The 25,777-nt window shown below is 39.3% G+C and overlaps 1 protein-coding gene across 9 annotated transcripts in view; it reads right to left on the minus strand.

The window, feature by feature from the left end:
- Positions 1-25,777, minus strand: part of Epb41 (erythrocyte membrane protein band 4.1) — a 118,246-nt gene that overhangs the window by 14,257 nt on the left and 78,212 nt on the right. For 3 of the 9 annotated variants that reach the window (XM_051188970.1, XM_051188969.1, XM_051188965.1), the window contains exon 13: positions 17,497-17,673. In XM_051188970.1, coding sequence (XP_051044927.1) covers positions 17,497-17,673 — 177 coding nt within the window. Of the gene's footprint in view, positions 1-13,585; positions 14,013-14,363; positions 14,969-15,336; positions 15,388-17,496; positions 17,674-22,480; positions 22,544-23,667; positions 23,710-23,861; positions 23,919-25,777 lie in introns of those variants that run through there. The other 6 variants (XM_051188966.1, XM_051188964.1, XM_051188968.1 and 3 more) reach the window with 5 other exon arrangements.

Raw genomic sequence — 25,777 nt, forward strand, 5'->3', positions numbered from 1 at the left:
TTAATCCTCCCAAGTGCTAGGATTACAGGCATGCAACACCATGCCTGGCAGGCCAATTTGTGTCAGTCTGCAGAATGATAAGTGACGATCTGTCGTCAAGAAGTTATTTGTTAATTGAACACTGCTTAGGCTAGCACCTCTTTTTGATTTTTTGTTTTGTTTTGTATGCCCCTGGGCAGGGGTGATAGCTCTTTCTTTCCACTCTGTGGGTCCTGGGAACTAAACTCGGGCCATTAGGATTGGCAGAAAGTGCTTTTAGTTACTGAGCCATCTTTAGGCTGGCCTCTTGACTCTAAGTACTGCTGAGTAAAATGAAAGCAAATATTAGAGAGATCAAAGGTTGAAGCTGCAGTGCAGTAATGTCAACAGTAAATACTCAGAGTACCTTGCATGCATCAGCTGTCAGAGGAAGATGGGCAGCAGTTGGGTGCTCGAAGGCCAAATTAACCTTGCTGGTTGGTGCTATAATCTGATCTCAGGGCAATATAGAAAGCCACTTACTGGGCATCCCCTGGGTATGAGGAATGCAACACACCCCAAATTAAACTTCTATTGCTGCCTGGCCCTCTGGCAAGCCGATTCCTTCATATCAGTTTCTATGCTGACAAAGAGTAGCACTGTCCAGTATGCCAGGCCAGAACCCTGAGCCAGCTCCCACACTATCTCTACGCTCACTACCAATTTTTTTTTTTTGTTTGTTTGTTTGTTTTGTTTTTGTTTTTCAAGACAGGGTTTCTCTGTATTGCTTTGGAGCCTGTCCTGGAACTTGCTCTGTAGACCAGGCTGGCCTTGAACTCACAGAGATCCGCCTGCCTCTGCCACCCCACCCACCCCACCCCTACCCCCAGTGCTGTCACTACCGGTTTTTAACACTACATTTATTTTACTTAGTGTATATTTTTGTGTTTGTGTACAAATGTGTAGTAGATGTGCACCTGCATATCTTACATGTGGAGGTCAGAGGATAACTTGCGGGAGCCAGTTCTCTCCTTCCATTATGTATGGATCTCTGGTGGTGAGGCTTGGCAGCAAGCTCCTTTATTCCTGGAGCCATCTCACTAGCCCAAGCCATTTTCATTCATTTATACTTGTCCTATCTAATTGTCTCTTCCCACGTTTATACATTTACAAGCGTCTCTCAAGCTCCACCTGGTTTTTAAGAGACAAAGAAAGGTCTCTCACTGGTGAAGAGCTTGCTGATTAGGCTGGGCTGGCTGGTCAGCAATCCCAGGGACCCCCATTTCCACCACTCTGGGGCTGGGATTTTATGCAGGTGCCACCACACCTAGCACTTTTACTTGGTTTCTGGGAATCAAACTCAGGACCTCATGTTCACACAGCAAGTACTGTATGCACCGACTAGACCACCTCTCTGGTTCCTCACTTAATTCTTTACCATCTCACTTTAAGGTAATCATTCATGTTACTTTATAAATGAAGGAGTGCAGATCTTAAGCAGATTAGAGCTGGGGTTTAGATTCAGCTCTGGCCTGGTTCTGAGGCCCTGCTTCTTCCCACAGCCCCAAGTGGCATTCTGAGTAGGACCAGCACCTATATCTGACTATGATCAAAAGAATGGCCATCACAACAGTTCAGAGAACCCACAGAAGAATCCATTTTAGTGGCTGACATTACATTTTTAAACATAAGTCATTTGAAAAGATAGAAGATAAGACTGGCCAGGGGACATAAAGTCTCATGACAAGAGAAACCCATAATCTGGCATCTGATGTCAGTGAAGAATCTTAACTGACAGTGCAGTTGCCTTTGGCCATTACCATCAGCACAGGCCACTGTATTATATAATACTGCACAACTACACGAAACCAAATTAGCCTTGAAACTATGAAGGGATCTTGCCAGAAATATGATTTGACATATGGCTGTGTCTCAACCATCCACAATGAAAGGCAAAATTGAGGCTTTCTGTGACTCTGAGGTGTTTGTTGGTCCAGCTGTTGCTTATCCGTGACTACTGGGAGACTCATAGGAAGAAGCAAGCTACAATAATAGACCAGACACTGGTACAAGGCACTGTGGCAATATCCAGTTGGCTTCATGCACACTGTAAGGGCCAAGTGCACACTTCTAATCCCAGAACTTGGCACAGAAGGCAAGTCTCAGTGAGTCAAGACCAGCCTGGTCTACACAGTGAATTCCAGGCCATCCAAAACTATATAATGCTACCTTTTCTCAAGGGGAAAAAAAAATCTATCTCTCTATCTATGAAAAGGAAGTCCATTTGACAATACTTAGTTGAAATGGAACATCACTTGAAGGTTCCATATCATTAAAAAAGCTAATAACTCCTGAAGCAGACACAGGAGATCAATATCAAGGCTATACTTGGTTACATATTGAGTTTAAGGTCCTGGGATACATGACCCTATCTCAAAAATGCACTCCCCCCAAAAAAGTCAGGATGCACAATAAGTATGAGAATTTAATAGTCAGTGGAAGAAAACAGATTTTTCCCCCTACAGGCCTTCTACCTGTTTAATAGGATTGTATCTCTAAATCTTCAAATAGTGTGTGTGTGTGTGTGTGTGTGTGTAGTTATGAATCACCAAGTCTTTGATTTGTAGGTCTCAGGTAGCACTGAGAGCTTGCTATAAGTGTTAGGTATCTGCTACAACCTATTCAATCTAATCTAGTCTTCTTTTCAGGTTACTTATGGGAGACTTACACTTTTGAAGAGACTTGGAAACCACAGTTATGCTTAGAAGTCTAAAGTAAGAGATCACACACACACAGCAAAACAAAAGCCACATTTTGAGCTGGGAGGTAGTGGTGTACACCTTTAATCCCAGCACTTGGCATGCATCTCACATGGTGTGTGTTTGAGGAGGGAGAGAAGGAGGACAATCTCAGATGCTATTTGAGACAGGGTCTTTTTGAGCTCTGTTGCTCTGTATGGCAGACCAGACCAGCTGCCTCAGACGCTTCTGGAGAATCTCCTGTCTTCTCCCACCTTGAAGGAGCACTGGGGTTGCTGATGCTTCCACCACAACAGCTATCTCTGTGGGTAAATTACTGGAGGATTCAAGCCCAGGTCCTCACACCTATAGGCAGGCACTTTACCCACTAAGCCATCTTCCCAGCCCAATGGGCTATTTTAATAGATTCCTTCCTATATAAGTATTCAATATTAAGAAGGATAACACTGATTAGTCACAAAAGTCACCACCACTTTAAAGTATAATTATCTCATTACTGTTTCTACATTTGCTTTTTGAAGTTAATATCCCCCAAGAATGCCTTGGCTTTAGCACTTTGTAACCAAGCCCACCATCATGTTTATTAAAAAACCACCAAAGGCTTTCATTTTGTTTTGTAGTTTGTCCAAAAAAAAAAAAAAAAGAAAAAAAAAAGAAAAAAAAGAAAAGAAAAGACTTAAGGCTGGCTTTTAAGTACCTACTTAATGGTACAAGCAACCTGTAATATTGCCTGCCATGAGCTGTGGCCTGCTGAAACACAAATATCTCAAGGAAAGTTGACATAATACACTGGTATCAATCAGTGCTTCTCTATGCCATGAAAAAAGGGATTTGTTAGAGTTTTTAAAAAGTTGTATACTAATCTAAAATTTTCTGTATATATGTGCATGTGCAGGTATATTGACCTGTGTGCGCACACAGAGTCCAAAGGCTGACTTTCAGTGTCTGCTCAATCATTCCTCATCTTATCTTAGAGGCAGGGTCTCTCACTGAACCTAGAGCTGGCTGTTGTAGCATCTTCCTCTTTCTGCCAACCCAAAAGCACCAGGGCTACAAGTACACACTGCCCTGCACAGCTGTTTATGTGGGCGCTGGGAATCCAAACTCAGGTCCCATGCTTGCCCAGCAAACATTGCACCCACTGAGCCATCTCCTTAGGCCTAAAAAGACACGTTTTGATAAGAAAGAGGAGTGATAGAGGTGACAGTAGGATTGGAGGTAGACGTTTCACACAGACACAAAACCCCCAAGAGCACATTACCCTTGATTTGCAAACCCAATAAGAAATGCACTGTACTGCAAAGGGCACAGAACCAGCAGGAGTCGAGGTTATCTTGCTAAGCACAGTAGGAAGACAACCAGCAGAAGAGTTCAGCTCCTGGTCCTTAACTAAAGTAAACAATAAATATTATAGTCACATATATCATCAACAATGTAATATCCCCAGATGGTCTGTAACATGCAAAAATGTAGACTCCAACCCTGATGACATCAGTTAACTGCAAGTGCTCTTTCTACATTCTTCTCTTTCAACAAAATCATGGCAAGACTTCACGTCTCAGGGAAGAGTGCCTTAACTGCTGCAGAAAAAGGTTTAAAACATGTAACATATGCCACTATATTAATATGATAAATATTTATAATCTTGTTCCTGTTTTGAGAAACTATAAATATCAGTGTTTGCCTTGATTGTGTAATAACCAGCAGGAACATCAACCTAGTAATTAACAAAACAACAGCATTCACTTTCAAATCACTTTTAAATGGGCACTTGCAATAAAAGATAAATCAGATGTGGCAACGGCTTCTTTGCTAAAAGCCATGTATAAACAGCACATAAAGATGACAAGGCAAGCAGCAGTAGCCCATTCTTCAGCCAAAAAAGGAAACAAATGAAGAACAAAAATTACAGAAAAAAAACACATCCCTTGTCCCCACCCACAAAAGCTGGTAAACAATAGCTTCCAGGACGTTAAAACTCAGGCCACTAGCAGCCTTGGAAGGGACATCAGATGGGGATAAACGAACAACAGAGTTTCAAATGCCTGGAAGGAGATGATTTAAAGTCCTTCCATCTTTACCACACAATGCACTTGTCCTCATCACCACTTCTCTCTTGGTTACCCCTTCCCCATATGGTTAAAGTTTGTATGCTGCAAGTAACTCTAGTGCTCACTGGAGTCCCCATGAGACCCAGTCATGTTCAAGGGTAACTGCTGTCTTCTATGTGGGCAAAAGAGCTGATTTGTTTCATCAGTGTGTTTCATCATACTGTTATTTTACTAGACTCGATAAAGTTGTTTTCAGGATAAGAATACACAACATGGGCTTTCTTTTCCAATGAAGGCAGTGAAGCTTGCCAGTAACAGTAATCTTTCAGTTTTGGCTTCAAACAGTTTTGATCTTGAACATGATAGGCATGGCTCTGAGCTAGTAGCCTCTGCCTCCTCAAATGTAGTCATTATGATTTTCTAAATCGTACTGTTATTAGATTATCCCCAAACAGGTGACTTTTTTTTTTTTTTTTTTTTTTTTTTAACAGCAAACAGCTTCAAAACCCATGCCTGATGCAAAATTTTAACTATTAGCTAATAGAAAATTTTGCCCTTGCACTGCACTCACCCTCACGGACTCCACAGATCGCATGAGAATCTCATACCTGAGCAGATCTGCAGAAGTCGGGGTGCTTAAGCAAACATTAAAGGTTATGCAGAACATGGCTGAGAAAATAGAAACCGTGGGTAGTCAGCTTTACTTCATTACATCGTGAAGGGTCAGGGTAGATCAACGGAGGAGAAGAGGAAAGAGCCAGAAACCAGCACAGAAATTCCAGTCATTTACGGTGGAACAACATTAAATTTGTTAGCAAAACTTCCACAGAAACCTCTGAGTCTCTCTTGTTCCCTTTTAAGAGACAGGGCTCACATGGGCCTTGACCTCTTGTAGACAAAGTTGACCTGAGCTTGCTGATCCTCCTGCTTCCGCCTCCCAAGAGCCGGGGTTATGGGAATGTGTCACCACTCCTGCCTGAATAAAGTCTTACTAAACACTTAAAAAATTATATCCAATGTGGTGTCTAGAAACAGCATCCTGATTCCATAGAACTAAATGAAATACAAAATTATTTTTAGATACTAGTGAGCTGTAGCTGCTCTCCATGAAAGAAAATCCCACAGTAATGAAAATGGCTTTCTGTGCTAACATTTTCAAGAAAGTCTGAAAGGAATGTGACTTAGAGAAATACAACAGCACTTTTCTGTTATTTAGACAGAACCACAGGTGTGTGCACATGTGTGCATGTGTGTATACATACATACATACATACATACATACATACATACACACACACACACACACACACACACACACCTTGAGCTGGTAAACAGGCCACGTCAAAGTATGGACTGTTTGGTGCTCTAAGTCATCAACAGAAAAACACAATAAAATCCAGAGCTGTGACACTAGGAGAGGGTTTACCCAAGGTGAAGTGAAAGAAGTAACAATCCTCTTAATTCCGTATTATAGGAATAGGCTCGCTTCACACCCACATATTCACACCCACTCCACTCTTCAATCTTCAGTCTGATCAGAGTGGCAATCCTGGATGGTTAAGAACTACTAATTTATTCAGTGCTCTTTAAAAAAAAATGCAAAAGGCAAATCAGCATAATAAAATGCGGTAATTGCACGTTGCTGTGACGGGTTAAATTGGCTAGAAAAAATTATTTTTAAAACTTGACACAAATAAGTCAAATGAAAACAAAGTGATTTAGAACAATATTTTGAGAATTGAACACATGCAAATAGATGCCTCTGTGCCAGGATGAAGCAAAAGACAATTACTGGGTGCCGACAGTATCTTCTAGGCAGGCATCTCTAGTCCAACAGCTGAAGCACACGCTCCCCCTTCCTCCCATCTTTTTTGAGTCTGCCTGTGTCCAATATCACCAGCTCTAACTTCCTTAACAATTACAAGCAACCAGAAGCTGACTTGCAGTAAGAGCTAGTCATCATAAATCTACATAGTAACTAAGCAATTAAAATGAGAAAATCATCAAAGAAAGTGTCCCCAAAGAGAAATTCTGTAGCAGGTTGCTTTAGGCTTAATGCCATGTTCAACTGCTAATGGATAAACAAATTATCTAAGTAAGTATGAAAGCCAAAGGGTCTTGGACAAGGAAACTGAAAGGAAAATGGGTTTGGTGTTTACTAAGAAACATTCCCAACAAGCAGTTACATAGGCCAAAATTCAAGGAGCAAAGACACTGTCCAAAGGACATCTCCTACTAACTTACCAACAAACCCGCTGCCCTCAGGGGCTTCTCACCAAAAATCTTTTATTTTGACAATAATAATTAGAAAAGCAAACATGTCCCTTCAATGACTGATCTTAAATTTATGCAACCATCTGACACACAGAAGTACACTAAGTGCTCAATGGAGCATCATGTCATTTTAAAAAGATTTATTTTTGATTATGAGCATATGTATATGTAGGAGTGGTATGTAGTGTTTGCAGAGGCCTGAGGCATTGGATCCCTCTGAGGGCTGGAGTTAAAGACAGGTATGAGACACTTAACATGAGCACTGGGAACTGAACTCAGGTCCTTTGGAAGAGCAGTAAGCACTCTTAAGTGTTGAGCCATCTCTCCAGTCCTCATTATGTTTTTCTTTCTATTTATTTATTTATTTACTTATTATGTATGCAGTGTTCTGCCTGTATATATGCCTGCATGACAGAAGAGGGCACCAGGTTTCACTATAGATGGTTGTAACCCATTATGTGGTTGCTGGGATTCCAACTCAGGACCTCTGGAAGAGCAGCCAGTGCTCTTAACCTCTTGAGCCATTTTTCCAGCCCCCTCATTATGTTTTATAAACCATGCTGTGGTGATCTGAATGAAAATGGTCCCCAAAGGCCCATAGGGAGTAGAACTATTAGGAAGTATGGCCTTTTTGGAGTAGGTGTGGCCTTGTTGGAGCAAGTGTTGTCACTGGGGGCAGGCTTTGAGGTCTCAGAAACTCAAGCCAAGCCCAGTCTCTCACTATCTTCCTGATGTCTGCCTATCCAAAAGTAGAACTCCCAGCTTCCACTCCAGCACCATGTCTGCTTGCACACCAACATGACAATAATGGACTAAACCTCTGGACTGTAAGCCAGCCAGTTAAATGTTTCCTTATAAGAATTGCTGTGAGCTAGGCATTGGTGGCATATGCCTTTAACCCTAGCACTCAGGAGGCAGAGGGAGGTAGAGCTCTGTGAGTTCGAAATCAGCCTGGTCTACAGAATGAGTTCCACGACAATCAGAGCTACACAGAGAAATCTGTCTCAAAAAACCAAAAAGGGGAAAGAAAAAAAAAAAAAAAAAAGAGTTGCCACGGACATGGTGTGTCTTCACAGAAATAGAAACCCTAACTAAGATACATGCTTATTACATAATTCTAGAATCTGGTTAAAGAGAAGGTATATTTAGGAATTACTATTTCTTTATTTTACATGGGAAAATTGAGACAGCTCCTTTAAACTCAAACAAACAAACAAACAAAAATGGTTAGGGCCGTCAGCGAGTCTGTAAGGCCACCGTCAACACAGACTTTGGAAAATGAGTAAGACAAAGGCATTGTGGTGTCATGGTACTCCATGTCCCAGTTAAGATGGCCCCGATGCCAATTTCCAATTTCTAGCCATAAACAATAGTTCCAAGGCAGACAGACCAACAGCAACAACAAAAGTAACCAATCAGCTTTCTGGTCTGTGAGGGACTCCAAAAACTAGTCCCCTCAGGCCAAATTCCAACCCATCTTTGTTTTTGTATGGCCATGAGCTAAGAATAGATTGTTTCTAAATGGGTAGGGAAAATATTTAGTGGCATAAAAATCATACAAAAACGAACTTTAGTGTCCAATGAAGTCTGACTGTTATGCAGCCACACATTGTTGCTTTTTAACTTTCACTATGATGTGGCAGAGCTGAGCAACTGTGAGACTGCACAGCCTCCAGGGCTTGGCATCTTACTGTCACTCTTTACAGAGAAGCCCTGTCAACCACTCATCAATGTAATGCACAAAACTCATAGTAATTTGATAGTTTTTGTGGTTTTATGACATTTAAAAAACACAAGAAAAATGTATCAGATTGATGGCAGCAATATATTTCAGATAAACACAAATATTCCCTTTATGACATCATACTCCAAAATGAGTTTATACACACAAGCACGTATACCAGTCTTGACAATGTATTCTGGAGTGAAATAGTTGATTATTAGATATGAAGAAGGATAACTAAACCAAATTACAGATGTTAACAAGAGTGATCAATGTTTACCATTGAGGCATCCAATTTGAGGTCCTTTAAATAAAACAGGGACTACAGAAGAATAATAAAGAAAAGGTGTGGCCTCTGGGCTCTGCACAGGCTTTCTGGCTGCCTTCATGTACTGATTAGGCATACATTGATCAAATTTATCTCAACACAGAATCCATATAAAAGTTAGGATCTTATTAATTGCCATCTGTTATTAGTAATTTAGTTGACAAACTCATTACTTGTTATATACAAGGCAAGGTGGTACTTGGGATATAGAAATGACAGATGGCAAACAAAGAGCAAACCAAGGGCTCATCAGACCCAGACAGCAACCCTCAAAGGGCAAGGACTAATTTAGCTCCACAAGAGAGCTGCCTTTAATTTTAACAAGAACTTTGATATAGAGGCCAGAAATGTCTTTCTCTTTCTTTTTTGAAACAACGTCTCACTGTGTAATCTAGTCTGGCCTCAAGTGGCTCCCTACCTCAGCCTCCCAAATGTCTCTGCACAACCACGCCTAACTCAAAGAAACTCTTTACAATCCCTGCATTTAAGATTGGTAAACTAAGCTGTGGAAAAACACCCCAACTTAATGCAAGAGTGACTTATACAAACTCTCTGCTGTCCAAAAAAAAAACGAGATCATCTATCTTGGGAGATACTGAATCACAAGCTGAAATCCTAGTTTCTAATTCTCTAAATGACACTGTACAGAAGAGTCAAATGCTGTCGGGGAGAGGGATTAAATTAAGATCTTGTCAGACCCTAAAACTTGGATCTCTGTCTTTCTGCATCCTTGCAATGCACAGAGAGTACAGGAAGTATCATGCTCTTCCTTTTATTTTTCCTTTCCCTTCTCTTCCTACTCCCCAATTCTCTTCTCTCTGTTTTTCATTGTCCTGGGGATCAAACCAGGGCCTCATGAATGCTAAGCACACACTTTGTGACTAAATGCCACCCCTTCTCTTTAAAGGGACAGCAGAGAAGCAAAGGAAAGGCTAACTGCTTTTAAAGATCTAGGAACCAGAAAAGTTACCTGGGATTCTATACTCTTCCCTCTTTTTGATCTCAGACTTATCTATTATTTACCCAGAGGATTCTAACTATAGTAAATGAAAGGACACTGTAATCACTTAGGATATCAGTCACAAAAGATGAGGAAAAACATTTTAATAAGCTGCCATCCATTCATACACTTAAACTATTATTGAAGTTATTTCATTTCTAGCCTATATTTCTGACCTGTGGAAATAAGGAGCTGTGGTGATAGGAATTTGATTTACCAAATAACCACCACACCCCCTGAATTTAACCCTGGGGATCACAGGCACTGTTGTCCTCTCCGAGCCTAACCCCAAGTACAGACCTTATAACCATTCAGCTGCCTTTTCCTACCAGCACCAGTGGATTTCTCTATCTGCTGTAGTACAAGGGGATCTTAAGGCATGAGAGGTGACAGCAGCAGGCTGTCACTAACACAACAAAGAGGAGGCAGCAGAAGGAGTCCCACAAAGCAGAGAATAAAAGGAGCTGTATCCAGTTCTGGCGTCACTAACAGTGGGGAGTGGGTAGTTAAGGGTAGTAAAAAAGTCAAGTTTCCGTGTGGAGGACACTGTAAAGCTCAAGGTTTACCATCTGTATAAAGTGTAAAAGGGAAGGAGGGCAGAGTAGGGGTCTGTGGGGCAGCACTGAGACAGCAGTTTATTGTAGCTTTGTCTTTTCTAAATAGATGACACTAGGTGAAGTGTGAGCATACATTCTTATTGGTAATAACCTCTAAAAACGGAATCTGGAAGACATACAGTGTCCCGTGGGTTTATCCATAAAAGTGACTTAGAAGCCCCTAAGACCTTTGGTGACAATAGGGCAGCTCCAGAGGTGACTCCAGGCTACTCTTCATCAACAGTCAGTCTCCTTAAAGTTTCTACTAACAATGTAAACAGAGTTGTAAACTTGCAAATCAAATGGAATCTACTTCATACTACAAATGCTAGCCATAAGCAAATAAGAAAAAAAAAAGGGGGGGGGTCTAAAATATAGAAGCAGGGTTTAATTCCCAAGTACACTCTACTTGAAGAATACCATCTGAATTTATTAAGAGATGGATAAATTTGGAAAGGCATTTTTAACTTCACTAGTTTTAAATGCTTGGTCAATTATCAGCCAGAAGCAGCCAGAAATAAACATGGCTGTTGGCTTACTTCCAGAAATAAGAATCTCAAAAGTTCTAGTGTGTCTGCTTTTTCCTTGCATTCTATCTTCATAGCTCCTCAAAGACAGAGGACAGAACTACCATCACTCCCCGAAACATCCCACAGTTCATCCTCATGAGGAAGATCTGTCCATAAGGTACTAGCTGGTAACATGGGCACCAAATAGTTAAGTGACTTTCTGGAAATGTCCAATGGGAAAACAAGGCACAAATCCAAGACTTTACACAGGTCGGTATAAACATCCTTAGTCCAAATTACTTATGGATCTGCCATGAAGAAGCTGACCCAGGGTAGAGGTACCCAGCAATGAGAATGCCCATGGTACTGGGAGCAGGCTGAAGTGAGGGGAAAGAAAGCAATGCTATTTGCAGCTCTATGTTACAAACATTGACAGTATTAGCCTGAGATCATACAAGGCTGGAGCAGCCAATGCTTGTCCTTTGATAACCGTGACAGATCTATCTTTTGAGCCATGTTGGTTAGTTTTGTTCAATACAAGGACGTGGCACCCTCCTCTGAGCAGCTTTACTAATAAGAAATGGCTTCTTTGTCAGCAAAGACCTCTGAGGATCCTTGCTACACTTCAGAACACAGAACAGCACCATTGGCTCACACTAAACTTTTAATGGATTTGAAATAATTCCAATAGAAAAAGAAACAAAATGCAGGGTGATGTTTACAATAATTAATAAAAAGTTGTGTACAATGATGAAAACTAGAACTTTAGGAAATATAATTTGAAAGTTACAAAAGTATTGATAAAATTTTAAGGTTATTTTCCTTTTAATTCCTAAAAAAAGACAATAACATAACCAATACTACTTTGTTAGTTCATTAAGGAAATCTTACATCTGTTTCACAGATAAAGGGGTATACCTATGATGATCACATTCTGCCTTGAAAAGCAGCTTTGCAGTACTTAAGGTGGCTTTGCAATTCCTCTTTTCTTACGAGTGAATCAATAAATATTCTTTTTTACAAAATATTTGCTATAAACAGACATAACTTGTGACACAAACCATATACATCCAGTTTGTTTGTTTGTTTGTTTTTTATATAGCCTGGTCCTTGGTTCTTTTCCAGTTTGTTTTTTTAACTCCAATAATGACAGAGTACCACAGCACTTTTCAGTAAATACCAGATAGTCATGTCTGTCAAGACAACAGCTCAATACTAGTGAACATAGAAGAACAGCAATAATCTTGGTCTTACTGTTTCTCTTTCTCCTTCCCCCTCCATCATTTCAAAGGCAAAAGCCATCTTTAGAAATTTCATTGACCAAAAAGCACTAAGAAGTAATACAAAATGTAGTCTCAATGAGACAACCCTAAGTGACTCAGAATCGGAAACAGAGTTTGAGAAGTTAACAATTTGTCCAGATTGATGTGTCCAAATGCCATAGAAAGCAAGTGACATCATGCAAGTCAATAAATAGTAAGGCGAAAAACTACTATTTAGGCATCCAAGTGGTGCTCTGAGGAGGGCGTGCTCACTGTTACTTCAGGGAAGCCTCATCATCCACATGCAAACTAGACACGTGTCACAATAGAAGCTTAGATCGCAAGGCTATTGATTAGAAACAATTATTTCAACACAAGTGTGAGAACAGGTCTGAAGCACAAGGAAACAAAGTATCTTTTAAGTTTACTATAACAGCTAAATATTGCTTCTAGCAATAACTATTTAAGCCACAGGAAATAACAGCATTTTAATTTAGAGAAAAGTGTGTTTACATACACATCTTGAAGTACTCCAGGACTTTTAAAGGTAGGTAGTCTGAAAATTTCAGCCCTGGTTGGAGGCCAAGGAACACCAGCACCATTTCCCTAAACTAAATCAACTCTAAGTATGAAAAGACAGCATTTTAACCTCTAAGTGATTCTTCCATACACCAGGTAGGAGACAGTAGTCTATCCTGTGCAGCTCATGAACACTAACAAAAAGGCCACAGGTGTCACAGCCCCTTCAGAAAGGCCTTTGTATGCACTGATTCGATACTCTTAAGAAAAGGAGTGGTTATGGATTTTTTTTTGGATTAAAACTATCATTTTAAGGCTTTTGAAAGGTTGGGAATTTGAATTTCTTCTTAAACTATGAAGCCCATGCCACATAAATGGCTATAGAAAACTTGGAAAATAGTCCATCAAATGTTTTCAATGTATTCCAGCCTCTGCGAGACACTGGAAAAGAGGACACAGCAATCATCAACTGTAAGAGCATGCAGGGTAGCTTTTGGGTGAGTACCACCTGCCATGCGCCTCAATCCAATTTGCCTAAATGTGTTAACTTCGGGGCAGGAGCACTGGCTTGAACAATCCATTGCTACTCCTTTTTCCTCACAATATATACTCTCCAAAGATCCACATTTGGTTATTGACAGGAAACATGACCACAAAAGGGCCCTATAATAGTAAGCGATCAAGACCAGAGGTATGACATAGGTAATTACACATTTGAAATCATAGACAAGAGTTCAATGGTTTTAGTCTTGATGTGTCAGACGAGCACCCTGTTTTCCAATCATAGAAAGATCAACCACCAAACAGCCAGTGCAAGGACCAGGAGAAAAGACATCATGAAAGGAATACGAGGAGACGGGAAAGTACTAGAGTAGAGGTGGCACTTTTTGAGAGCCTTGTGTTCCTCGGGGATTGGAATAGAAACCTTGGGAGGAATCTCTTCATTTTCTTGCTGGGGCAAGGTTCTCTCAGTGGGTCTCTCTGGCCTTTTAATTTTCTCTTCACCCTGTACTAACAGAGCACGTTCCTGTGTCTGCTTTCACGATAGAAGATCAAGAAAGACAGAGAAAGATGAACAAAATGACAGATGGAAAATGCTTAAAAGTGATACTTGGGGATGTGCAAAGGTGTGGAAATATTGGACAGTCTTGATTTTAGCCTCTCTTTTCTTTGGCAATTGACCTAGCAGTTTCTAGAACCCAGCAGATCTAACTATGTAATTAAATTAAAATTTAATGTTTTGAATAAATTGGCATTGGAATACTTGAAAGTTCAAGCAATCACTGGCTTTCCTTCATTCTATCATTTATTCCCTCACTGAGGCTGTTCACACAGGATTTTCTTTCACATATGGATTCCAAGTTGCTTGAAACTGCTTTAGTGCACAAATAATCACTGGATCAGGCAATGTCAATAATGAAGCATTCTTCCTGTCACAAGTAAAGTTACTCTGACTAACTAATAGAATGGCAGAATATAAAGAGCAATTTTCATGTCTCTTCAAAAAGACTTCAATGCAATAGCTCAGTATGAGAATTAGATTTTGCTTAGGGGGAATAGAGGTAGTAAAAACGTCAAAATAAGAACAAAATGTATAAATATTTATAATGTGCCTCCAGGGTCTACCCTGGGGTGGGAACAGGGACAAAGAAAAACAAGAAAAGAAAGGAAAATACATTCCCACAAGATCCAACAGTTGCACAGCCTTAGAACCCTGACCAAAATAGTAATGATCATCATGAAGGGTTATATACTCAGTAAACACTTCTGATAACTTTTACGGGAAGATCTATCCCCAACTGAGACTTTTCTCCTCCTGCGGCTCTGTATTCTGCTGTCTGTGGTCAATGCAGAAAGTCTCTATGAAAGGAAAAACTTGGCTCTGAGTTCTCTTAGTTGCGCTAGCCTTCTCTGGTCAGTTTGGAAGTTGAATACTGGTTCTTTGCACACCCCTAAGTGATATGTATCAGGGAGAAAGTAGCTAGGGGACTGGTCAGCAAAAAGAATAAAAGGGAAAGATAGGATGCAAAATCATGATGATTTTTAAATGAAAACAAGGTGGGAGAAGAAAGACAACATAAAAAGAATAGGGTATAATTAAATTTATTTTCTCTCTGAGTACATATTAACATCTTCATGCAGCTTTTTCAACCAGCCATGCACTGAAAAAAGCAAATTGAAAACTGTGGCAGATGCTGCAAGTATGATATGTTAGGCCAAAGGCTGTGGGTGTGGATTTACTAGTGTAGCAAAAGAAAAGAATTGTTCAGCCACTGTTGCTGAGTTCTGGGATCTCTGCTTAGAGCCATGACCAGAGCAAGTTCTATTGTGCAGCGCAGTCACAGCAGCAGCATTACCTCTGGCCCACCAACCTTTCTTTCCGAGGGGAGGGCAGGAGTTTTCTTCACCTGGTCATACACAAATTATATAAAGTTCAGTTGCCTTGCAATGCAACAACAATGCTGCCAAAGGTAGGACACGTATCCCCAGAGAACAGAAACATTAACCTAACCATAAAAAGATATGCCAAAAACTAGAGTTGTCCCCATACAAAAGATTAAGACAGTATAGTCATTTAGTCCATCATTCATATTCATTCAGAGGGAATACAGGTGTGTGTGTGTGTGTGTGTGTGTGTGTGTGTGTGTGTGTGTGTGTGTGTAAAGCTAAAATTATTTGAGCATCCCTCAGGAATTGATTTGAGTTTATAAGAAGTCATTTATTTAAAGTTCACAGAATGGCACTGCCATCCCCAAACTAGTCTTAGGGTGATTTCTAAAGGGTTTCTATTCAAAGACATATGCTATTTTCTGAAAATGCAGACCAATACAAATTTACCCAATGACATCCAAGGCAGCATCAAGTTACTTTTTCAAACTACTTTCAGAATTCAAAACAGAACTAGAAAAATATACAAGTACAGTTTGTAGGGGATAAACAGATGAGATAGCAACAAGCTATCTCGTGTGTAGAACACCAGAATAAGCAAGGGCATTTGAGATCACCCATTCTATAAACAGGCCCAACAAGACAAATGGCTTATTCAGAGCATTTCATTAAGCTTTGACGGCCAGACCCTCTCAGTCGATCAAACTGCAACTATCCTTGGACCTTTATGAGTCTTATTTCTGAGGACACATCAATTATCTGCCTTTCAGAGTGATGGTCTTACCCAGGAGGGGTTATTTTCACAGTTTAAAGTATATACTATAAACTAAGGACACAAAAGTAATGGGCATGTATGTCTGGGAACAAGGTCTGAGAGGACAATGATCGGGAACAACCGTATCCTACAACCCCAATAACTGCTCAGCTGCCTGTTACTGAGGAGTCCTCCCACCTCAATTGTGAATCTCTTAGCTGATTTTAATCTAAATTTGAAAAACAGAACAGGTTTTCTTGGAAGAATTTTTATCCCTGTCTGCAGCTGCAGAAACTAAGTAATAAATTATATAACTGGATAACTTACCAAGAATCCTAAAAAAAAAAAAAAAATGTAAACACAATTTGTGTTTTGTTTTGGGAAAATGTCTCACTATGTTATCCAGTTTTGTTTCAAAACCCTAAACTCAGGCAATCCTTCTGCCTCAGCCTCACATGGAGTATGACACAGGGGCATGCCTGGTAAACCTCAAGTTTTGATTGGGGATATTAGTTTGCCTTTCTCAACTAGAGCATCAATTGTTGGGAAGAAGCAAAACAAGCACACAATTAAAAAATATACAATCAGTCATTAAGTTATGGTGACTGTTTATATAAATGGCACACTGGCTAGAGATAAAGACTTTTTAGATGTAAGTTTGACAAGATACTATCTCTAAACAGATCTATTTATTCTGAGGTAGGGTTTCCAAAGTAGGAAACAGTAACAATAGTAGAAAACAGACACCGAAAGGTATCGCTGGCCTCTTCTGATTGGAATTGCCTCATAAAACAGCTGGTTGAAGGTTTGATGTTATTCAAGATAAATCATCAGTTGTTTTTGTGAAACTGAGTGTTCTACATTCTCTGGCTTCAGGGCCTCCTTTGTTTCTTATATAACCATGAGCAATCATTCCAGACATTTCTAAGTTGTACAAATGTTCAAATAAAGTTTTTAAAAAAATGTACTCCCTTCCAGTTGTGACCTTACTAAGTTTAGCAAGCTCTCTGGTCCTGGAAGGCACATTTTTTAATATAAACAAAGCTTTACTGGCTTGAAGTCAATTTATAAACACACACACACACACACACACAAAAAAAAAAAAAAAAAGAAAAAAAAAGAAAAAATAGCCAGAAGCAGGCAGCTTCGAGCAGTTCTCAGAGCCCAGACATCCACTAGTAATGCTAAAGGCCTCCTACAATTGAACTGTGTAAATGATCAGGAGTGTTTGACTATTAATGTTTTTTTTTTACAGCAGCAACAAACTGCTATAAAGCCAAATTTCAGCTCTAGACTTTCAGGTACAGAATATTAACATACATAATTAAAATACCTATTGCATTCAGCCTCACAGTCATGTGGACAAAGTACTTACTCCATCTCCAGTAGGGACTTGGCCATTGATGTTAAGAGTTCGGAAGGGCGAGTGTGTGGATAAGCGCTTGTCCCACTCGCTAGGCCGTGGCTCAGGTACAGATTCCATAAAGTTCTTTTTCAGTTCACTGATGCTGGCGTGATGCTTTTTTATTTCTTCTTGACTCTTGTCTAAATCCTACAGTTGAAAGGACAAAGATGTAAAACAATAAATAGTTGGGACAAAAAACACACCAGGGGCAACCTATTAGAGACTAGGCACTGGCAGGAAACACCACATCCAGCGCAGATGTGACTGGCCTGTGTTCTGCATTAGGATTGTAAACGTACAACATTGTTTGCCTCTCTTTCTTTCCTGGTTTTTGTTTGTTTGTTTGTTTCTAAACAAAGTGCTGTACTTGGAAGCAGTGAAGCATCGCAGTCCCACAGCTCTTGGAGGTTAAGCTGCCCACAAAGAGCTTGCTCTGTAATTGTGTAATGCCTCTTCCACAAAGATGCAAAACCAGACCACCACCTCCTCATCCTGAAAAGGTAACCTCACAGTTCAATTAGCTCAGCTGGATGAGAACTGACTTAGGCTCAGCTCAGGCAGGATGGAGATAGCAATAGGGAAACTGGGGAATGACCTCAACTTCTACTAGCTGCTATCCTTGCAGTGTCCCTCTCTGTCCATTGTAATACTTTTGCTTCTCTATTACTAAGACTTTTTTTGACCCAGGAATTTATTACTGAAATCCCTAGTTCCAGCATCCAAAAGCCAATTGTTATTACTGCTAAAAAAATAAAATGACTTCAAAGATTTTTTTTTAAAATAATGCATATGTATGTGTGTGTGCAAGTACAGGTCAAAGAACAACCTAAGGGATCCCCTCAGAAACACTTCTACCTCCTCTTGAAGCAGAGTCTCTCGTTGGCCTGGACCACCAGGTCAGGGATGCTCTGTGTTCACTCCCCCAGCTCTGGGATTACAAGTATGCACTTCCATGCCCAGCACTTTTACTTGGGTTCTAGGCATTGAACTTCAGTCCTCACACTTCACAAATAAATATATATATACTCATATTCTATAAAAACCTTATGGTTTCCCAGTTTCATTTCTCTTAATACAATACAAAATAAGGACTTACTGGGGCTGGGTGGGTAGCTCAGTGGTAGAGTGCTTATTAGTATACACACAGCCTTGGATTTGATCATCAACACTTCCAATGACTGTCAACAGACTCTCATGTCTCTCCTGGATAATTTAAAACAATACAGTTGTTCCAGCAGCGGGAATACTGGACAACTAGAGGTAGATGAAAAGCTCTTTAAGATAACATTCTTGGGAGAGATGATAGAAACTAAGGATAATAAAGCATAGGCTAAGACATATTCAGATTTTTTGTGGTTAAAAAGAGATACATAATAATTTTTTACACAGGACATCAGATCAAAAGGTATCTGATAAATTTAACTTGAAAACAAAGACTCAACTGGTCTTTGTCTAACAATACACACACATACACACACACACACACACAAAGAAAAACTCAAAAGTTTGAGTTTCAGGTCACAATAGCTGCAACCTGAAGCCATAAAAACAATCTCATGTTTATTTCCCATCAGGGTAGCATTATATCTAAGAAAAGCATGATGCTAAATAGATCTCCCTACATGCTGTGAACTTTGGGATTTATCTATTTTTGGCATTGTGGGAAATAATTTCATTTTGGAAAACAAAAATAAAAACAAAATAAAGTGGAATTTAGTTTTTTTGGTTTTTCTTTTCTTTTTTCTATTTTTTTTGGTTTTTCAAGACAGGGTTTCTATGTATTGCTTTGGAGTCTGTCCTGGAACTCACTCTGTAGACCAGGCTGGCCTCCAACTCACAGAGATCCACCTGCCTCTGCCTCCTGAGTGCTGGTTAAAGGCGTATGCCACCAACACCCGGCTGGAATTTAGTATTTTTTACAACATGTGTTTACAATTTTTTTTCCCTGCAAGCAAGAAAGATCCTAACTAAATAAAACTTTCTCCAAACCATCATCAAGGAGAAAACAATAAAACAAAACAAAACAAAAAAAAAAAAACAAAAACCCGGGACCCACATGACATCTGGACTCTGGAATTGCTCCTTCAGAAACTCATAAACTAGACTCTTTTCTGTTTTTGCAAGAACTGACTCATGTGTATTTGCTTAGAGTGCAAAGAGAAAACTAGCCTCAAAAGTAACTGTAGCTCCCACAAAGAGCATTTCTTGCTTACTAAGAAGAAATGTGAGTGTATCTCAGGAACAAGAGCTTGGGTGAGAAGGGAGGGTGCCCTAACCAGCTGAAGAAAAGCATGTGCGAGCTCAGTCTTAGCTGAGCAACCGAGCCCCATTAGGCTTGTGAGAGTGTCACCCAGCTCCCGACTGGTGTTAAATCTGTTTTGGACAAGAACAACTGAACACATTTATGCTGATTAAAAGGACAAACAAGGCAAAACGAAAACGACCAAGAGATAATGTGATAAACACAATTCTGACCCAGCCTGAGCTGAGCCTGCTGATCTGTAACTCTTCTAGTATAGATTTTGATTGATTTGGAACCTGAGAAAGATACATTTTTTTCAATAAAACTGAAGCTTCTGAGGGAGCTTTCTCCATCCTTCTTAGCTGCCTTTGTGGAAACCTGTGGGGGCACAGAATAAAATTAAGATCTCAAAGGGACCTGTTCCAAATAGAGTTTGTCATAGACATTTGCTACAGGTTCTCTCTGGGAGCTGGAGGAGGAGGCGGTAGATCTAAAAATGAACTCGACCTTATTTGTGCCAGAACAAAGCATTAGTGGGGGTGTGATAAGAGAAGGTGGGAAAGAATGCTTAAAAAAAAAAAAAAAAAAAAAAAAAAAAAAACTGCCAGAGTGACAGATAACTTGAGAGAACTTCCTTAGGGATATTTTTTTTTTTTTTTAAATAATAACTAAGGAATGATGGTCAAATTATGTCATGTTACATTCAGGTTAGATAAGTTTTGAGGGGTATCATCTTAAATAAAAACCAAACACTTTGTTAAATGTTCTCAAAAGGCAGTTAGTAATTTTAAATTCCAAACACACACTTATTCAGAAATCCCCTCTCAGGGCTCTCAGTAAAATGCCACGGAAGAAAACACAGCATAATGCAGGAAATTTGTGAGTCTCAGAAGCAACAACACACCTCGTGGAATGAATGACAAATATATGATTGGCACAACAGGTTCAGAGAATGTTCGCATTTAAAGTGGGGAGATATAGCACTGAGAAGAGGTGATCACCAAACTACTCTTGTCCTTCCTAATCTCCAAAGACAATTCAGGCCTCAGGTACGGGCTAAGACAGAGACAGCCAGCTTCTAAGTTTGAGTCTGAACTTAGAAATTTTATGTTATATAAGGATATATATATATATATATATATATATATATATATATATGTAGTCTCATGTGTGTGTGTATACACAGACACACACATATATATACATATATATACACACACACACATATATGTGTGTGTAAAGCACTTGGCATTGTGTCTATCATTCAATATGCAATTAATGAAGACCATTCACAATTTTTATTATTTGTATTAATGTACCTTATATAGCAGATATTAAAAGTATAGCTAACAAAAAATGAAAAAAATGAAATTAAATTAAATAATCTTTACAGGCCATATTAGTAATGAGAAATCTACTTTTTTATTTAAATTAGAAATAATCTTATTTTATATATCAATCCCAGTTCCCTCTCCCTCCATCCTCCCATGTCCCTAGAGAAACCTATTTTTAATATATGTTTGGGCCCTTTTTTGTTGGTTGTTTTGTTTTTGTTTTGAGACTAGGTCTCATGTAGCCACAATCCTACATGCCTGACCAGAGACCTGTTTGTTTTTGTTTTTTCAAGTTTCTTCAATCTTTCATATTGGAGATATTTAATACAAGGCTGTCCTTTCAGGTCTCAAGTCTCAATTAAATGCTACCCCACTGGATACAATGGCACCCTCCTGCAATGCCTTCAAGAGGCCAAGGCAAGACAGCTATTGGAAATGCTAACTCCATAGGGACCTCGCTGCCTGTAGCAAAGCACAGTGTTCATCTCCTACAGTTTTCCCTGACAGCCTGTAACTATGGCATGGCTCTTCACTCATCTTTATTCCTCTCCCACCAGTTCCCCACACTGTAAGCTTCCTGCCAGCAGAAACCACATTGGTTGTTTCCTTCACAGGGAAGCTAACTCCCTGTGAGATGAGTTTATTCTCGTTTCTTTTGGTTCTGCCTTGAATTGTTATGTAGCCTTCAGCTTCTATACTTCAACTTCCCAGTGTACAAATTACACTGGTCTTCCTTTCTTCCACAGAGAATAATTCCAATTACCTTAATTTTTTATCACTGAGTTCCTCTAATATCCAGTTTGCTTTTGCATTTCATATCCAATGTGTAGCTCTAGCCTTGATAAAGTATATGAATTGAGGTAAAAATCTGGTTAACACTGAATGTAATAGGAAAAGGCCCTTAGGATTCCTTCTTTCTTGTGTCTTCCTTTAACAATCTTGTGCTATCTCCAATGAGCAAGCCCTTATTAATTGTGATCACTTTCCCTCTTTTTTGATACTCTTCTCAGTTCAGGAAACAAGAAAAAAAAAAAAAAACAGTGCAAATTTGTTTCTTGGAGTTTTTATATTCTTGGAAAATTCAAGAAACTTGTGGGAATGATGTTTGAATTTTCTGAAAGGGGGTAAAACGGCAGGACCATGAGAGGGGGAGACAGCTCCAATCATATATTTTTCTAGATAAAATGAGATGGAAACTAAAAGTTAGGAGAGATGATTGCATATCTTCGTGTTTACCAACATGCAAAAGCACTTTAAACCTAAAAATCTCACATGCAGTGTCATGCAAAACCAAACGCAGCAAAGGATGAAGGGGATCAGCAAAGAATGCAGAAGGTTCCAGGCAACCAACTGAAATAAGCTTCAAGTTCATACAAACCTCCAACATTAAATTGCTATGTCTGATATAAATGTTTTCACCATCTAGTCTCTCTCTCTTTTTCTGTGAAAATGAAAAGGGAAAAAAAACAGAAGCATAAAAAATTAAAATGTTGTTCTTGCAGGGGAACAAACTGCAAATTGGCAAACAAACAAACAAAAAAACAGTTAAAAGTAAATGTTGCAATGCAGCATATGCCAACATGAAATGGTCACAGAACTACAAGGACACACAGTTACCAGAAAAGAATGGATGACTTTGTCTGCAAACAATGGAAAGCTGAGATGATGTTATTTAAATAGACAGTGCTCCTGGCTTCATAGTTTCTAACACAATAAGCTGGGTTGTTTGTTTGCTTTTTGGTTTTTTTATTTTTATTCTTAGAGACAGGGTTTCTCTATGTAGCTTTGTAGACCAAGGTAGCCTTGAACTCACAGAGATCTGCCTGCCTCTGCCTCCCAGGTACTAGGTTTAAAGGCATGCGCCACTACCGCCCAGCTTTACAATAAGCTGTTTTATGTTTGTTTTTAAAATTTAACTACTTGAATATTATCCTTTGAGATATATATATATATATATGTGTATATATATATATATTATCTCACCATATATCATGGAGTGGAGGAGAAATTCTGTTTTTAAAAAAAATTAGCTTTCTGGAATGTTTTATACTTATGAATATTACAGTATCTTGAATTCTACAGTGTTCTGTATTCAAATGGGTAACAAGTATATCCAGTAAAAACTGGTTCATCCCACTCTGAGGCTGGGAAATAAGCACACAGCAGTTAAATTCATACTATTAATGCTAGAAGGTGCTGTTGTTGTGATGGCTTTTGTGATAAATGTATATAAAATGTTAATGAGTCTAATATTATGATGCCATTGGGAAAGTTCTTTATGAAAGACAGGTCTGCCCCTCACCACTACATTTTGTTAAGATAGTTCTCTGCTGAAGCTTACTTTGATAAAACCAGTCAGCAAACAGTCTAAGGTTCTAATTTCTGTGTGTGTGTGTGTGTGTGTGTGTGTAAATACTCATCCCAACTATACTGTTTGAAGGTTCCCCACATACTGACTGGCTCTCTAATGAGGAAAATCAAGGGCTGGACCACTGTCTTTTTAACACAGTCATCGGCACGGGTGGAATGGCAGGGTAGTTTGTGTGAGAGCAGAAAATGGCTGACCTTCCTCACTCTTATCAGGTCTTCAGTTTTTCCTGCAGGCTTCTGTTTTGCCACAATTCAATAAAGGAAAAAAAAGATAACATATTGGCTCGTTGAAGTCTGTTCAAACCTTTTATTTACTTTTAAAGAAAGTGGAGTGGGGGGAATTTAAAACTGGGGTGGAGGGAAGGGACAAGCGGCCTATTGGCACAAACCTGTGTTTGGTCACCATTTGAGGTAGGTACTGTGACCTCGATGTGGGTTTTTTCCACCTATATTTAAGAGATAAAATAGTGAAACATTTTAGGTTAGCAGGGTTCCATGAATAGTTAAACAGCTTCATGAAGCTGGGGGTTAAATGTGCTGAAAAATGATCACCACAAAAGGGGAGGTTTTACTCCCAGTACAATCTGTTAGTTCATCATCAGAGATTCAAGGCTGAAGTGGTGATATGGATAGCCACACTACCAAAAATGAAAACTGAGCTCATCATTCTGTTGATGAAAACATTTTAATATTTATTTGTATAAAAAAGTACACACTAAAGCAATGTCCTGGAAGGGCTGTGTGTGTGTGTGTGTGTGTGTGTGTGTGTGTGTGTGTGTCAGTTTCAGCTTCTACCTTGCTCAAGACAGGGTCTCTCTTGCCCACTGAGGTGTGTGTCATGTCTTCCTGATTCTGCCTCACAGACACAAGTGTTATTGCATGTGGCTTCTTATGAGGGTTTTGAAGACCTGAGGTCAAGCAAACACTTGATTCACTTAGTCATCTTCCCAGCCCTAGAAGTACTTTAAATCATATTTAAGAACAGATTGATAAATAGAGATATAAATGTGTAATATACATGGTAGAAATAGTTTTTATAGTTAAAATAATAAAGCATGCAAGACACCAAACAGATAAATACAAGAGTCTGTTAGTTGATCAGTACATTTACGGAGACGATTTTACTCTTCAGTTTATCAAAAAAGAGCGCATCAAAATAAATTACAAACAAACTGTAGTGACGTGCAACTATTCCACCTCAGCTGAAGCATCCAACATTACAGTCTCCTCTCTAGAAAGCTGGAACCACGCGTTTGGCAGACAGGCAAGATTTATGCTCAGTAGTAGCAGATGAATACTATCCTAGGGATGCCTGTGTATCTTTGGAATACCTCTAGAAATAACCATCTTATATTCAGAAACTGGAGTAATTATTTTAAAACCTGATTACGATGAGGAAACACAATAGGGCAAGTACTGAATGAAGTGCCATATATTTTAAATTTAGAAACTTAAGGGTTAAATCAGTTTTGTTATATTACTCATTTTTTTACAGAACCTCATCAACTTGTGGTTTTTGACATATCTTTTAAATCACACAAAGCAGCACTGCTCTGGAGAACAATGTCACTGTGCTATTTTCCCTAGGTTGAATTTAAAAAAAAATTAGGTAATAGCAGCCTTTGTAACACTGCCAAACATATACACACCCCCAACCATACTACTTCTAACTACCAGGAGCAATTAACAATCGGGTCATTCTAGTCTAGATCCCAGTGAGCACGTTAGTTCACTTGTCTGAGCTTAGCTTTTCTTAAGTAATAAAATGAAGAAAATGTCTGTCTTCAGTTTGTTTGTTTGTTTTTGAGACAGGAGTTTCACTATGTAGCCTGGGCTGGCCTCCAACTCCATTTCCCAAGATCTGGAATTATAGACATGTGCCACCATGCCCGAATTAAAGCAGACATAATGTCTTCATAGAATTATGTATACTCTACAAATACTAGTTTTAAATTATCTCATGAAGCTTAAGTTCTTTGTTAAACCAATAATGTCCTTCTGGGTCCTTAGAATCTAGCAGCAGAAAATGAAGTGCCACTGCTTCAGTTTAAGAAGTAAGGCCAAAAAGAAGGGAGCAGTGGGGCATGCCTATAGTCCCAGGGTTTTGTGAGTGCAGGAGTTCGAGGCTAGCCTGGTAAACAGAAAACCCACTTCATTCTGCCAAAGTTCCAAGAGCAGAAGGAACCTACTTTTGAAGTACCTGCAAGTTTTATGGGCAGAAGGAAAACAAACAGCGAGACAGCAGAAGACCAGAGGTATCTTAGCCATTCAGGAAGAGCCCCTGCAATAGCCTACATAGTCTGAA

Source organism: Phodopus roborovskii, unplaced genomic scaffold, assembly GCF_943737965.1.
Source record: "Phodopus roborovskii unplaced genomic scaffold, PHOROB, whole genome shotgun sequence".
NCBI lineage: Eukaryota > Metazoa > Chordata > Mammalia > Rodentia > Cricetidae > Phodopus > Phodopus roborovskii.